General features: G+C 45.5%; 1 protein-coding gene across 6 annotated transcripts in view; it reads right to left on the bottom strand.

Moving 5' to 3' along the window:
• Window positions 1-16,956, bottom strand: part of RAD54L2 (RAD54 like 2) — a 67,811-nt gene that overhangs the window by 17,505 nt on the left and 33,350 nt on the right. For 5 of the 6 annotated variants that reach the window (XM_051627385.1, XM_051627392.1, XM_051627388.1 and 2 more), the window contains 4 exons: window positions 5,056-5,254; window positions 3,510-3,649; window positions 1,706-1,837; window positions 715-947 (listed from right to left, as the gene is read on the bottom strand). In XM_051627385.1, coding sequence (XP_051483345.1) covers window positions 715-947; window positions 1,706-1,837; window positions 3,510-3,649; window positions 5,056-5,254 — 704 coding nt within the window. Of the gene's footprint in view, window positions 1-714; window positions 948-1,705; window positions 1,838-3,509; window positions 3,650-5,055; window positions 5,255-16,326; window positions 16,905-16,956 lie in introns of those variants that run through there. The other variant, XM_051627389.1, reaches the window with a different exon arrangement.

The following is a 16,956-nucleotide window of genomic DNA, read 5'->3' as shown; positions in this document are numbered from 1 at the left end:
TATTAGAATAGTGGGAGAAAACAAGATGGGTGTGTATCTGCAGAATGGAGTGGCAAGCACGTCAGGACTGCATGAGAAGGGGATGTTTCAAGCTCACTACTATATTCTAATCTAGGGAAGGCTCAGAAAGTCAGTATTTTTAGATACTCATAAAACTTCCTGAGACGGTAACAATAAATCAAAATTAATTTGCAGCCAGAGAATGTGATTTGGGGTTAATTAGTTTGTTTATAAGTATTTTTTTATTTTTAAAATATTCACCTAAAGATAAAAAGGAAAAGATTCCTGTCTGTGCCAGATATCACCACACTGCCCATTACCAGGACATCACTCAGGTAAAAAACTTCTTGGGCATGACAATAAACTCTAATTCTTATAAAATATTTTGCCTTTGAGCACTGAAGGAATTCTGTTACAAGTTCAGCCAGAAACAAGCAGTACATTCTCATCTCTTTTATTTTGTCAGTACTGGGTTCTTGAAATAAGAATTTCTCTAAATTCTAATACTTCAATAACTACTCTGGTTATGATATGATAACAACAGCCAGAGTTACACACAGTCCTGGCCTTCCTTTAATTTGTCCCTATCACTTCACTGTCCACAACAGCCACCACCACGACAAGACTGATCACAGACCTCAGCAAAGAAGTTCTCTGTAATTACAAGGCCAGCTTGCCTGAACTCATAACATTTTCAAGGCTAATAAAGCCTACCTGATGGGGTTTTACTGCATGTGCAAGCTGAGGAGCCAGGAAAATGTCCTCCTCGTTTGGTGGATGATTGATGTTGACAATGACTTGCCCCAGAGCATCCAACTGATTTAAGTCATCATTCACATGAGAGCCACTGCTCTCTTCACTGCCATCCTCCTCCCCTTCATTGCCAGAGTCACTGCTGTCCACAATTTGGAGGGCATCATCCTCTCCTGAACTCAGCTCAATCACTTCTGTAAAGTAACCAAAGCAAAAGGGAATAAGGGCAAAGGTTAAATTGACATTAGGACTGATTATGCACAGAAAAAAAACCCTTATATCTGGAAAACTAGGCTACCATATTTTGCAGTTCCACAATGGCCTAATGACCTATTCTGAGCAAGCAGGCACAACACAGGCACACATCAGGCTCCCCAGGCCAGCATGTAAAAGACTGAGTTTCCCATGCTTAAGGGAACATTAACTTGGGCTGATCCAAACAGAACATGAGACAGTTTTACGTGCTTTATGTTCTCCTTCATGTGTTCTCTTCACTCCCAAATCCAGACAAGCATTTTATCTGACTAAGGACCACCAAGGAAATCAGGGAGAAGTACTCAACCAGAGTGGTATAAAGGAGTCAGGTTAGACCCATTCGGGTCAAAGGACACAAAACGCACTTTCAGTTGCAGATCTGAATACTTAGATGCTCTTTTTATACACAGCAGATGATGTCTCACCTCATGCAAGCATTCTTCAGCAGAGCACTGAGCAGACTTAAGAGCATTTATAAGGTAGAAATATACACAAATTCACAAGAGAGCCTGGTAGGCCAAGTTATAAATGTCAGTTTGGACTCAAAGGTCAGAACTAGCCATGTAATTGGAAACCAACAGGCCTGCAAAAATCTGAAGTGATTCACTACTGGAGCATCTGACTAGATGAAAACAGGAGACTTGAGGCTAAATAAACAGCATATTGTGAGACCAGTGTGAAGCAGTTGGTCACTTACCATCTTTAATGCTATTTTTTCCTTTAGCATCATCTTCACTGCCACTGCTGGTACTGTCCAGGCAGATCACTTCCTCAGCCAGAACCTGAGGGGGGAGCTGGGTAGCCTCTGCTGTTCTGAAAACGATGTCCTCTACAAACATAAATTACAAACAATAAGTAATTCATAATAATGGGGAAGGAGACAAAACTGTTCAGAAACCAGACAGTATTTCCTTCCACTTTTGCTCCAATAACTTAGCCCTGGAATTTTCCATAACAGATTCTCACTGTCTACAATACTCCTATGACTCAGCTTCCTGGGTCACAATCTCCTCCTTTCTCAATATGCCAAAACAATAGCCCATTGCTGATGGCACCCTCTCTACTGCATGCCTGGCTGGGGTACACTGACCATGAGACATGCTTAAGTACCCCCACCCCCCCTTTTTTCTTTTTAATTCTTTTTAATTCTTTTTAATTCTTTTTTGGTTGGGTCTCAGAAGTAAAAGCTGGTTTTCATCCAGCAGAGAAAGTACCAACTGCTGAAGGGATAACTACCCTTTGTTAGTGGGGACACTGTAATAATTCTATCCCACATATCATAAACAACTTTTGCTGAACCAGACCATTTGTTTGTGTGTTTAAATATTGCCATGTGGGGAGAGAGCCCAGCTAATGGGGCCAAACTAGAGCCACTGCAGTGACTCAGAAAGCAACGATGTTCTTCTGGGGCTGCAACCTCCTCTGCAACAGTTAGTGTTTTTAATAGCTTGTATCTCCCCCCCCCTCCACGCTCCCCTCCCCCCGTGCAAAAATGTTTTGAACACTTGCATTTAAGGGAGAATATACATTTTTCTCAAGAGGCAAAGTCAACTCAAGAACTCCTTACCACTGACACAACTTCCAACTGCACTTCTCTGCCCTTTACACCAGTCTGAGAGGCTATGCTATAAACTAGATCACTGAAATGATCCAGGTTAGAAGACAATGCAAGATGACATATTCACTGGAAGACAAGGGTGATGCTTAATCATTTATACTGCCTGCTATTTCTCTGCTTGCTGAAACATGCAAGAAAGGACAAGGTTACATCATGAACATACGTGCACCCAGTCTAACATCATAAACATATGTACACCCAGTCTATTGTTCCACTGTCCCTAGTGCCTGACCCATTTATTATCAGACCATTCAAAGTACAAACATGATCTGGACCAAGGACATGGCACTTCTGTCAAGTCTGTTGGTTTAAGCTTTCGTACTAGTTGGAAAGGCAAGAAAGACCTGTTCCAGCATCCTTTTCTTCCACACAATTAACTTGTCAAAATATCTCCAAAAAAAAGTGAGCTGGCACCTTCCACTGTGCAGCCACAGCATCTTGTTTCTGAACTAGCTCAGAAGTGGAATTGGCCACACTGAACCGACAAGTGCTTTGGAACTGCTATTTCAAGAATTTACACTCGAAAGTCCAAGAGCAGCATAGAATCCTAGAATGGTCTGGTTTGGAAGGGACCTTTAGAGCCCATCTAATCCACCCTCCCTTCAATAAACAGGGACACCTTCAACCAGATCAGGTTGCTCAGAGCTCTGTCCAACCTGACCATGAATGTTTCCAAGGATGAGGCATCTACCACCTCTCTGGGCAACCTAGGCCAGTGTTTTATCACCCTCATCTTAAAAAAATTTCTTCCTTATATCTAGTCTGAATCTTTGAGTCCAAAATCATTATCCCTTATCCTACCATGGTCAAGCATGGCACTACCTTCTTTATTCAGCCTCTATCCTTAAGAATCTTATGTCAGGTGGCATCTCCCACCGCTTACCAGGAAGAAACTCTAGGGGTACAGTTGGGATAGTGGCTGGATAATCCTTCCGCTGCTGCTCTAGCCGTTTCCTTCTCTCCAACTCCTCCTGCTGGGCTGCTTTTGTCACGGCTTCCAGTTGGTCCTCACGCAACAGCTTTCTGAACATAGGAGCACACAGAGAAACATGGATTTGGTTACACTCAATTTCTTCCAAAAACCTGAATGGCTGTATAGCTAGCTCAAAAGATGATTGACAAGCTCTAGGTAGTCTGTCAGCTACACAGACTAGGAACATCCTCACCAAAAGCTACAGACAAACTCTACAGCTATTTCAAGACTGTGCTTCCCAACTACAGGTTGACCAGCAGTCAAGAAAAAGTAAAAATTTGAAAGAATCAAAATAATGAAAGGAGGAAAAGTTTGAGTGGGTAAGTATATATTTAAGCTAGGTTATCATAGATTAGTTCTATCTGGATGGATCCTATTTATTGCTATGCAGTTTATAAAGAGAAAATGTATAAAATCATACAAAGAAGATGTATGGGAAGAAAAGGCATCAATTCCCCCACAAAAAGCCATTACCCTGATTCTCCAACATAGTATTTTCCAGAATTAGGACCTTTAGTGGCTTTTACAATTGTTTCAAAGGATGCTCCCAAAGAACCTTACTTTTACCGGTAGTTTTCATGACTTCCAAAAGTTGCTTTTTCTCTGCTTCACTTTCACATTTGCAGCCCTGGAAATGAAGGCTCTTTTGCCAGAGGAGAGGTGCAGTACAAGCAGGGGCAAAATCCAGCTGCCTCAAACTACACTTTATCCCACCCAACGCTACACTGCAGGGACATCCCCTGCATCCCAATGAAGTCTCATTTTCCAAGGCCTACTGAATGCTCATTCCAAGAACATCAATCTGCACAAGCTTAAATATGAACCAAAGACCATCAGCACACAGGGCAAAAGAGCCACTTGCCGCCATAGGAGTTTCTGCTCCACTATGACTCCTCTGAGCATTTTAGATCCCCTTGAACAAAATTTCATCTTGAATTACCACCTCACAACCTCTCCCAGAATGTATGTGGTGACTTACATAATCAAATAATTACTGCTTTATAAAATTCAGGTAAAATTGGTTTTCAACACTTCAGTCACCAGTCACAGCATCAGCATTCCTGCCAGCAAGTACTCAGGATAGTAGAGGGAAGGACTACATTTTAGGCTGTTTGTAGCAGGATCCTCAGCAGCAGCTATCTGAAACTGGACATTTACTTAATGGTGGTGCTGTTTTTCAATTACATGTCTTAAAAGCCAGCAGTGTTTTTTTGCAATATATTCCATAACCAGATATTCGCTCTTCTGAAATACCAAACAAGTCTGCACCCACATGCAGCACTCCAGTCTGAGATCATACTACTCCCACTGGTGAAATCCTAAGGTTTTGGAAAAGAAAAGCCATCTGGTTTGCCAGCAGTGGCAAAATGCAGCTCAGAAGTAAAAGTCCAGAGATTCCATTTTTGCCCAAAAGGCTATTCAGGACCCTCACTCCTTCTGTCCTGCTGCTACTGACCTTATGTTCCTCCGCATGTGAGACGGTTTCTGAGCCCTCTTCTTTTTGGTGTCCTCAGAGGCCAGGCTCTTGTGCTGGTTCTGCGAGAGTCGCTCTGCCCGCTCACTCTGAGATGAGGTAGTTGAAGTAGAGCGCTGCCATTCTCCATCTTCGGCGTGTTCAACATGGTCACCGCTGAACACGGCGTCCTGGGGTTGGTCTGAAAAGACAGGGAGGTCCTGACACAACTGTGCCAGGCTGGCACCTGCTTTTTGCACAAGCATTCATCAGCCAACAATCCCCATTCTCAATCATTTGCAAGCACGTTTCTCTGAGGGTCAAAACCCGGGTCCTTTCTGATAGTGCCACTCAAAGAGTGCCAAAAAGTTTTACGCTAAGAGTCTGCTCCCAGCAAAAGCCAAGACTAATGTCACTCAACACAGCCCAAAAGTGTCCTGCCAAGAAAAAACAAGGCAAAATTATTTCAGTCCACATAGAGCATTTGCTGTCTCCAAGGGCCTGTTTTCCTACAGGGGCCAAATGAGCTCCAACTAAAACAAGGAGATCAAATCACTTTTACTTTGTTTCACAACATTTAAGTGGGCAGAAATTGATGACACCTGTGTAACCATCTTCCAAGTTAACAGAGCACACCATGCAAGAGTCTAGCTGGTTCAAACACTGGGTCATGGCTTAGCAGGCAACTTAGTGGTTTTGTCACCAGGCTCCACTCTCATGATTTAAATGGTAATTTCAGACAAACTTTTTTAAAAACAAAAAATAAGTGACAATACCTTTTCCACATTATAAACCACACACACTCCTTTTTCTCTACATTATTCTCTTTTCAGACTTGCATTAATGGTTGGTTTCACTCTTAAAGCACTATATGAAATGACACCTTGTTCTATGTGACATTTTGCTCTTCAACAGGCTGCCAGTGACCAAGCTAATGCTTGCAGAGCACAGAAAGGAAATGTTTCTGTTCAAAAGCTTCCCTTGAAATAAACTGTTTCTGACAAGTCTTGTAATAGCTGCTTTGAAGCATCTTGTCCCTGTGTCAGACAAAGAGATACTCTGAACCTCATCTCATCAGCAGCTTTCTTGCTTATACATATTGTGTATCTGAGCTCATGACTGAACTGAAATGACACTTAGAACTTTGAAGGAAGGAAGGAAAGAAGACATCAGCATAGAAGAATGTGGCAGATGAAGTAATACAGAACCAACAAGCATCACATTGTGACTCCATGGGATCTGGAGACAAAGAACATCCCTTCTCAAAAAGCTGGGAGCTTAAATGAACGTGCTCCAGTCCAGCACAGTGTGTGTACAGGCACCTCTACAGCTGCCACATTGATTTATTAATGCCTTTAAATTAACCTTACCACCAATACCATATCTTAGAATTGAGATGACAAGAACTAGATTCACAACTTGGTCAAAAGCACCATCTTTGTAAGCTTCCTCTCCACACATCCCACCAGACCTGTCCCAGCACTTGCTTGAAGCCTGTGTCAGAATCCAGTTAGGACTTCAGGGCTCACCACACCATGGGTCAATGCCAGCAGAGCAGCTCAAACACTTCTGTGAACATGAGTCCCAGCAAGTGTTACGCATATGACAGATAGAGGTATGCGTCTTCCTCACAACTTATGTGATGAAGGAGAGCTCTTGCTGAATGCAGGGAAGAGTTATGTTGCATGTGAAGATAAAGGCAAAGGAGTTTGCTGCTACAGTCAGTAGTTCTCCTACCACAGCCAAGGTCTTGGAGCCCTGTCCTCCTACCATATCTGCTTAAACTTACAAGCTCAGACATCACAAATCACATCAACTTGAAGACAGGGAACTGTGCTGGGAATAAACCCAGTTTCCCAGGCTTTCCAGACAACAGCTCTGCTCTTTGAGCTACAGACACATTTTGGTCACATCACCTGTGATTCTTCAGCACTGTTTTCTTCCTCCACCCCTCTCGACTCCTGGTTATATAACTAGATCAAAAAATTGGATGAAATAGGGCAAAGGGAAGCAGGGAGGCTGCACACGTGATCACATTCTCTGGGATGAGTCATTAAGCCAGTGACTATCCCGGAGACAAACACTGCCATGGTTACACTGCTGCCATCTCACCCTGGGCCCAGGGGACCTTGACAAGGCATCAGAGAACACAAAGTCATGCTTGTTTGGAAGAGGAAGCACTTTTCCCCCCACACCCTAGCAATCACCCACATCACCTTCAGCAGTGAGTCTGCCACCTGCAGCATGGTATGAAAGGATGCCTTCAGGACAAGGGTGATGCTAACAGAATCAAAAGGCTCAGAAGCCCAAAGGTGAGGCCACGACATCTCTTTTCTGCATGTTTCATATTTGTTACGCAAGCCCTAGGTATACTCATTCCACCTCTTCATTTTATTTTTCTTTCCCCTTAACAATGTGTAATACAAGCTCTGGTGAAACATACATGCAGTCAGATCAGACAGGTATTTTTAAGAAGAGAATTCTCATCTGAGCAGGAGCCTGAAGCCTAAAATCTGATTATAAATTTGGCCCTGCACTGAGTACAGGCCGTCATCTGCCACAGCCATGTCTGCTCAGGCTAGTGTTTGTCCTGCCAGTACAAGTTCTGAGGTGAGGAACACAGTCTGTGCCTCAGACCACATTCCTGACACATGCATCCAGATACTGATACCTCTTCCACACTGGTGATATTACTAAACATCTCACTGATTCAGCTGCAATGGGATTCAGAGGACAGCCAGCTTCTGAGCCTGGTCCCGTCCTTGCCACTACAATGAATAAAGCTGCTTTTCCCAAAGCTTAACTAACACAGTGGTAAAAATAAGAGTCACTTCCATCTAACCATGCAATGGGTCCCACCACACCTGTGACATAAGCTGGCAGTTACTACCAGGAATTGATTTGCTGTTTTACATTGAATTCCTGGTTGTGTGCACAGCCTAAATCTTACTGCATACGGAAAGCAAGGCTCCCTGTGCGTTCATGTGGCTGTGCTCCAGCATGGTTGAGCTCCAAGCCATGTAACTGGGACCCACAGTCAAACAGAAATACATCAGGAAACAGTAACTACACACACAAAAATCTATTTTGTACAAGAAGAGGTTGAAAGCAGGTGCCATCAGGTAATCAGTGGAATAATTCCTGCCCCAATTCTTCCAAGCCTACATTTACAACAGAAAGGCAATTATGGTTTTGTAACAAGAACTCAACACGCTACTCTGACATGGCTATACATGTAGCTTTTTACACAAGACAAAAATTCCCCAGCCATGTTTGCATGTTCACAATTGCCTGATCATGCTTAAGCCATTATTGGTGCACTCTAGGAAGACCTGGGCAGTTATCCACACTGCCTCAATGAGAAAAGCATTGCCACCAGCCCACGGATAGCATAGCCTTGCACAGGGAGATCAGCCACATATACACCAGTACAGCTGGGGCAAGAGCAGGCCCAAGTCCACTCAGCAGAAGACAGCCGTGGTCCCCAACAGGGATGTAAATCCATCCACACCACCCTTACACGCTGTGGTCACCAAGAATCATCTGAAACACCAGCTACTGGGTTCACACCAGCTCTGTTGCATGTTTTGCACTGTGCTCACCAGACCAGGCACAAAGAGGGTTTGCTGAGCATAGTGGTGACAGCACCAATGCAGACTACAAGCTTGTCAAGCAGCTGCCCTTCAGGTGAATCACAGTTCTCCAGCTGACAGGTCCCCAGGCAGTTCGCACCCATCCTTTCTTGCAGACATCTGCACACACCCAGGCATACCATCCTGCAAGGTACCTTGAACACCACCAAGAGGGGCCTTTCTCATGCACTTCAGATGATTAAAATATGCCTGCAATATCAAAACCAAATAGATCTGATCACAGCACAGCTCTGGTTTGTGCTGCAAACCAGGGGTTGCTAGTTTTCTTTGCTCACTAACCTGCAGGAACCACCACCCCCAGCTGTACATATAAGCAGGGGGAGGTGTTTGGCTTCTCAACCAATTTGTGTGTTACAGTTTAGAAGTCTCTGCATGGAAGAGACTGTAACTCTGCTCAGATGCTCCCCTGTGGTATGAGTGTCAGAGCTGCCCCTAAGCACCACACAGAGGTGTGACTCATGATGCATAACACAGCCAAAGATCTGTCCCACAGTGGGGCACTTCCTATTGCACCCAAGCTTACAAAACCCAGCTCATCTTTCTGCAGAATATTCGCAAGCTTCCTGTAAAACAGCATGGGATGCAGACTGGAAAATATTCTCTAGCACCTTTGACTCAGTGGTGAGTTGCTCCTGGCACACAGAGTCTGCTTTGCAAGGGGGTGCAGGGTGCTGTGAAGTGCCATAAAGCTGCAGGTACATTTTTTGGGGCGTGAGATTTCTGTAACTAACAGAGTCTTCTCCTGACACTGAGGTGTGTGAGAAACAGCACTACAGCTACATCCAATTTGCAACACAAACCCCAATCACTCCAAGTATCTGTGCACACATCCACAGCTCTAGCAAGAAGTCCAGCACTCCCAGGAGTATAGAAATTGCCATTCAGGACAAGACCCAAAAGTCCCTTACCTGAGCTGTTGCACAAGAAGGTGCAAGAGACCCTTCAACAGACCAAACATTTGTAAGATGGTTACTTCCTTGCATGCTCAATTACTAGCTCAATAATGCAGCTAAGTAGAGGTTTACCTTCCTCCTGGAAGGCCAACTTCTCTGCCAGGGTAACTGCCATGACTCCAGGGAAGGCATACCACTGAAAACCAGACACTTGTTTATTTCTAAAATCATTTGACTGCAGAAACTCAGGATGCCTAATAGCATTCTTTTGCTGTGTCTCTGGGCTCTATTTCCTACTCCAAGGATAGGGATGTGCACACATGGTGAGGAAGGTAGCTGTATGCAGAGCAGCAAGGAGTTAATTCTTGCTTTGAGAGCTCTCTTTTGTCCCACACAAAGAGCAGGGAGCTGTTAAATATTACTGCAGGCGTTGTGGGAACTTCCATGGAGTTTGTGGGCAATAGCTTGTCAGAGACTAGCTAGTACTAGCTAGTACTACTACAGCCGGTACTGAGCTGTCAAAGCAAGAATGGGAGGAGCACTGAGGGGTAGCAGAAGGAAGACTAATTGCACAGCTCCAGCTGCAACACTCGCAGTCGCTGACACACTGAACTACAACAGTGCCAAGGGCTAGAGAAGTGACTCTGCAGAGTGAGCCCGACTGCAAAGGCATTGACAGGCTGGAAGATGTTCTCTAAGGTTACATGATGTTTTCCCAGGGCACTGGGCACTGGAGAGGTGTGTAGGTGATGCCAGAGTTCAGCTGTACTTGGCACCTGAAAAACAACTGTTCTTTAACTGCGGCACAGCAGTAATCTCAGAGGCTGGCAACAGCCAGAGCGCTCTGGTTCATCCTGTTGCATTCAGCTGAAGAAGGACACAAAGTATTTTCAGAACATTCTCTCTCTGTGTGCAGCTGTTGCATGGATGTCACGTAAGAGGGAAGGAGAGGTGTCTGCAGAGTGCACCCTCTCATAGAGGTGGCATGGCAAGAACACTCAAGCACCCCAAGGCTGGAGGCAGGAAATTCCTGTGAAACCCCTCAAAGACAGTGTAAAAAGCAAGGGGGAAGCTCAGGCTCCCTTCCTCCACAAGGCCCCCTCCCATGGCCACCTGGTTCCTTCCTCCTGGAGCACCCGGAAAGCCAACCTGCAGGGGGGACCGAGGGGACGCAGCCCCTCCGGCGGCCCCAGGCTGTGGCCACCCCCTGCAGCCGCTATCAGGGCAGCTAATTACCAATGAGACTTTGTTTGGAAAATAATCAGGCTCAGTGTTCAGCGGCAGGACGCCCCTCCCCGCCTCGACTCTTTAACAAAGCCCTAATTATATAAGCATTCTATAACCCGGCACACCTGCCCCCCCGCGCTCCCCACACAGGGCCCAGCACAGGGCCCGGCCCTCTCCAGCCACCCACTCCTGACAACATGAGAGACAGCATCAGCCTTCCGTCTACACCCCTGGTTTCCTGAGTGCACGGGGTACTCCTGTGCTTGTCTGGATGCCCCTCGTGAATGTCCTCTCCTTGCGGGGGGCTCCCAGGCCTGGCGTGCTGTGCCCCAGCCAAGCGGGCAGCCACGCCACCCACCTCGGGCAGTGGGACCTGCAGCCCCCAGCCCCTCGCTGCCTCCTGTCCCCACTCAACTCCAGCAAAATGCAGCCTGCTGATCCGAGGAATGATGGATTTCCATCATCGCCCTTGCCCTGGCTCCACTGCTGGTGTCCTGCTGAGTCACAGCCACGGTGCTGTGAGACACAAAGGCATCTTCTGGGCTGAGCCTGCCCAGCCCCAGAGCTTGCTGGCTCCCAGAGGAAGCTTCCCTCGCCTGTCAAATGGCACGTAAATCAGCTCTAACATCTTAATTCCTGCTGCTGATTTATCTAGGAGTTAACCACCTCAGGTTTGACGTTCATACTTGTCACTGTAACCAGACACAGCAGCTGTCATATTGGTATAACTAACAGCACTGCTTGAAGTCTGAGTAAGGCATTTTTCATTTCTTGAGGTATCTGTAAAGCCATCAGTCACTGCAGGTTCAAGACATCTACAAGCAACCTGCAGGCTGCCAGTGAGGGATGGCAGGCTGCCTCCATCCCCAGCACAGGACCAGAGGACAGAGACATGAAACCAGCTCTGAAGAAAACACCACCAGCACAGGCTCTGCGGGCCAGAGCACAAGGAGGGAGCCAGACCAGGAACACAAAAAAGCCAAACCCATCTTCAGACTCATTCTTGGGCAGGAAGTAATCCCCCATCAATGGAAAACTTTAAAAGATCAATTATAAGGCAGCACTGCCTTTCTTTTTTTCTTTTGGAGGTCGTTCAGCATATCAGTTACTGACACAGTTATGCTACAGAATAAAACTGCTTTCCTGGCCTGAAGGAATCCTTCAGGAGCAAAAGGCAGCAGCACTAAAGGGCAGGAGCAAGGAGGACACTACCCAGAAACCAAAGGGAAAGGAAGCAGCCAAGAAGCGCCGAGAGGCAAACTGAAACATCAAACAGCCAACTTTGGTGACAGACACTATATCTTCTAGCCTGGGATTATGCAAGCAGAACCAGGCTCTGAATACCCGAGAGCTCTTGTTCTGGCCGGGCCTCAGTGCTGAGACCCGGGTTACATAAACACCCGAGAGCACTTATATAACTATTGTATGGCCCAGCTGGCAGCCCTGGCACCCTGTGACACCGCAGGTGGCTGCTGCGGGCAGCCCCGCGCCCGGGCACCTGCACCCAGCCCCCCGGGACCCGCACAAGCCCCTGAAATGCAGCCCAGGTGGGGCACCCCTCAGCTTGTCCTCCCTCTCACGGGCACCATGAAGGAGGGGCTGATGGTTATTCCAGAGCACCAGGCAATCTCGTGTCTGTTTCCAGATCTGATGTGCTCTAAGGAGGGCTGTGAAATTTCAAATCAAAGATTTCCACAGGGCTTTGAGATGGTAAGAGCTGGAGAAATACAGAATGCTGCTACTTAGCATCCCTCTGCTAGGTATACAACCAAAATAACTTCCCAATGAAAGTCCTTAAACCTAAAATGTAAACTGCCTCCTCCTCACGAGCACACCCTCCCCTCCCTTCCCCATCTCCCCTCAAGACAGGGAAAGAAAGCCAGGAAAGGCACCCATTAAGGCAGCAAGTGGAGCAGGGATGGGTTACGTTTGTCCTTTAGCTGGGGGTGTGTGTGTGAGAGCAACCGAGTTACATAAAACTACAGCACCAGAGTCAGGAAGTGTTTCAGGCTTGAGTGCTGGAAAGTTTTCAACAAGCTGCGCGCGGGAGGAAACTGAAACCTCCCCTTTCTGCTTATCCCAGTTAACTAGTAACCCAGAATATAGCTTTGCCAGCCAGATTACAAAAAATACCGTAGGGATCTAAACCACAAGTAATCAGATTTAACTGTCAGACCTTATTTTCACAACAGTTCAAAACTTAAAAAGAAAAAAATCTGGTCTGTTCTATTAAGGTGGATAAATACAGACTTAGGTAACAAAGAAAAATTTCCCCTCTCAACTTGAGAAAATAGATGCATATGGGGGCTTGACATGCTCCCAGAACAGTGAATCCAGCTGGCTGCTACCGTGACTCTTCTAAGTGATAAATTTCAGGGACTAAGAAAAGAGGACGAGTAGGGGAGCAAGCATTCTGCATTATGCAATGCTTACATAAGCATTAGTTTACACTAGGTAGCTGGGAGTTGTGGTATTAGCTTTATACCAGGATACCCTCAGAGCAATGAGAAATAATAAAGAAGGGATTATTGCTGCCACACGCTTCCAAGGCCACCAAAATGGCAAACAAACCATGAGCACAAGCCGAAGTCTAATCTCTGCCCCAAGCCCTCACTAGAGCTTCTTTCAGGACCTGTTAAAAGGGAGGGGGAGAAGATATTTGACACTTGCTCCTAATTTAAAAGAGCAGCATGGGAAATAATCCCAGTGTAAAGCATCCTTCAGCATCTGAGTGCTCCTTTGTTGTTGCTCATGGTGGCAATGGTACAAGAAAGGAGAGATTTCAAAATTATAATACCTGGCATTTGCACTCTAGTTCAGTCTCAAAGGAGTTCATAAGCATGACACAGTCCTCACATTAACCTGCAAAACACCCTCATGTCCACCTTGCAGAGGAGGAAACCGAAGCAAAGAAATTAGGTAGATATCTGTGCAGAGTAACTCCCAAGCTGTTCGGCCCCCTGTCCTATCCTCTGACCAACAGGTCAACAGTAAAATTTCTTACTTGGAAAAACAAAACACAGTTGTGGATTTTTTTTAGAACTCTAACAAAGCACAGAACTCCAGCTGCATTCCCTTTCTCTGCTTCAGTCTCTAAAGTGATTTCAGAGGAATTTTTAAGGACTCTATTTAATGAGGGAGTCATCACTTGGGAGAAAAATGCAAATTGTTGAGTTTGAGCCTGTGTGCCACCACATTCCACTGGCACTTCTCCCATCAAGTGCAGCCAGAAGAGTGACCAAGAGCACTGGAGAAAGCTAATAAGACCAAGATGAAACACCATCACTCAAACAACAATCTCTTTCTAGATTTTCTTTTCAAAATATTGGTAATACTTTGTGTGCTGCTAAAGGAGTTTGACAAAGGGCTGCAAAGTTGTTTGTGGCAATCAGACTCACACATAAATTGAAGCCACGATGTCACAAGGACACCTCCATCCCAAATACCTAACACTCCAACAGCTCAGCTCATTACAGCCTGGAAAAAAAAAAGACAAGCACTAGTTCCTTCATAAAGCTGCTAAAACTATAACTACCTTTATGGTTAAATAAATAAATAAATAAATATGTGTATGTGGGGAGGAGACATGGCTCTTTTTTAATAAGAGGAATTTTTCTTGCAGGGCAACAGACTCTTTTCAAATGGGGCATAGATAGTGTACTGCAACAACCCTTGATTTACTAGCTGGTGGATGCTACCATAAAAATAATTAAAATGCTCTCTAATGTTCCAGAAACATTTATAAAACACTAAAGAGATAGTGCAGTGCTGCATATACACCCACTTGCTACTTTGAATGCCCCAAAGAAGTGTTCTGGCACATGTAAACCAGAGGAAAACAAATACTGACCAGTAATGGAAGCACAAGGGAAGAGAGCAACATGATGTCTCAGTTCTGACCCAGACTCTCTCTGTGACCATGTGCAGCATTATAATCCTCTCCGGGGGCAACAAGGCTATGGAGAAGTGGGATGAAGACCCTCCTGGGTCCACCAGCCAGAACACAACCATGTTAGATCACTTAAAAATGCTTCCTCAAATAGACAATTTCCCACTGGTAGACCAGACTATGATAAACCTTGACCCAGACTTTACAACTTGATGAGCAATGCTGTACAAGGAGGAGTTAATTTGTACTCTTGCTTTCTTACATTTGTACAAATGATCCTCAAAATGACCTTTTCATCCCAAACTTTTGGAAGGCCTCTAACCTTGCATTCTCCCTCCATCTATGACCTACAGTCTAACTTAAAAAAGCATCTTCCCCTCCTCTCTCTTCTCTTTTTATACCTATTATCTAGACTGAGTTACATAAGCCATTTGTATCACCCAGATTCCTCATTTATCCAAACTCATTTTGCATTGCAATTCCTTTCTCTTTTCAGTTCACACTCTCCCAGAATTAGCTTCTTTGTCCTGTCACCACAACCAGAGAACTAAGAAAGCAAGAAAAGACAGATTTTCTTTTTTGCTAGAATCAACCCCTCCCACTTATGGATAACAAACAATTCATGGCTCAGTTCTATAAAAACTCCTCACAAAGACCACACTGCACTGAACTCCTATCATAAACCAGGAATCCAGGGCTGGAACTCCTGGGGACCATTTTTTTGCCATCGTATTACCTTCAGAGCATGAACTTCAGAGGTATTTGCCACATCAACAAGGTGGAAGAAGCTTAGCTGTCCCAAGTGCTTGACCTCAAAGTAACAAGTTAAATTACAAATTTTAAAAGTTCTTCAAATCTGAACAAAGTTGATTCTGCAACACACAATGCCCTCCCACCAGCAACCAAACTAAGCAGTAACCATTCCAAAACTGTAAACTGGTGTTAGGGTTTCACCAGCATCTTCCATTTGATGGTACAGGGGGGGAAAGAGAAAGGGAAAAGAGCCAAGTAGCTCTTAAGTCTATCAGGCACAATTTAGGGGATCCGGAGCAAGCACCAACAGCTCTGCCTGATGCCCCAACTGCTGCCTGGTCAGCAAGACACCAAATATTTCACTGACAAAAGAAGCTTTCAAAACTTTTATCATGTAGGACATTGGGGGAAAGCATACACAAAAAGTTGAAGGAGGCAGGGAAGAGGACACTGGATATGAAGTCATACTGATATTAACCACTGCCTCCTTCCTTGCTGAAAATTACTTTTGCAGCATTACAATGTGACAGCTGAAACAGTAACAGCCAGACCCAGGATGTCACAGCACCGAAGTCTTTAGAATTAAAAGCACAAAGGAAGAGTGTCTTCCTCTTATCCACTCCATTAACCACAGCAAAACTCTGAACATTCAAGAATTTCCATCCCTGCCCGGTAGGTAGCAAATTAAAACCTGAGCCCCAGAGAAGAGTCTCTGTTCCTGATGCACTTTGCTAGCCACTGACTGGGGTCAAGCACAGGAGTGGGAGAATGGATGGCCTGTAACAGGAAAGCAAAAGGGAAACGAAAATAAAGGGGAAAAAAACCCAACAACGCCCTCCCCCAACAACCTGTGTCCTACCTGAAAACTGCTGAGACTCATCCAAGAGTAACATGCTGCCCAGTGCACCGGGGCAAGAGCTCTGCCCCAACTCTTGTTCAATGTGGCCGTATGTTCTCAGCCCTTCTGCTATTCTTGCCTCAGGGTCTTCAGGACAAACGATTCCAGTGACTCCCGACAACTCCTTATCTCTGCCGGCAGCCCAGCAAGCACTAAATCCACTCTCACTGGCTGTTCAGTTCACAAGCGGGAAATGCGTCCTGATAAAAGAGTCCAGGGTACAGCAGGGAAACCTGCACTTAAGGTTTCTGAAAATAACTTTGGTAAATAGCTCCTAGTGCTTGAATCCACCCAGCCAGTGCGATGGGAATCAGAACACATATATCCTCCCTGCACCCAGCCGAGACGGACCAGGGTCACTGTTATATAACTAGTTAAATATGCCTCGTGTTCAGCCTAAATAAAAATTGTCACTATCTCCTCCCCTGTTTGGAGAGTCAAACAACACAGCCCGAGGTAGCTGCTGCTCCACTGCGGACCGATGCCTGGAGCTGTGGCTGCCTGGCTGGTTTGGCTTCCGTACGTGCTCCCGATCCGCGGGAGGAACCCCGGTTACGCCTGGGAAAAGAGTTCTAAAACAGAGAAGAGCAG

The sequence above is a fragment of the Apus apus genome, chromosome 9, assembly GCF_020740795.1.
Source record: "Apus apus isolate bApuApu2 chromosome 9, bApuApu2.pri.cur, whole genome shotgun sequence".
NCBI classification, from domain to species: domain Eukaryota; kingdom Metazoa; phylum Chordata; class Aves; order Apodiformes; family Apodidae; genus Apus; species Apus apus.
This window is presented reverse-complemented; position numbering and strand designations above follow the sequence as displayed.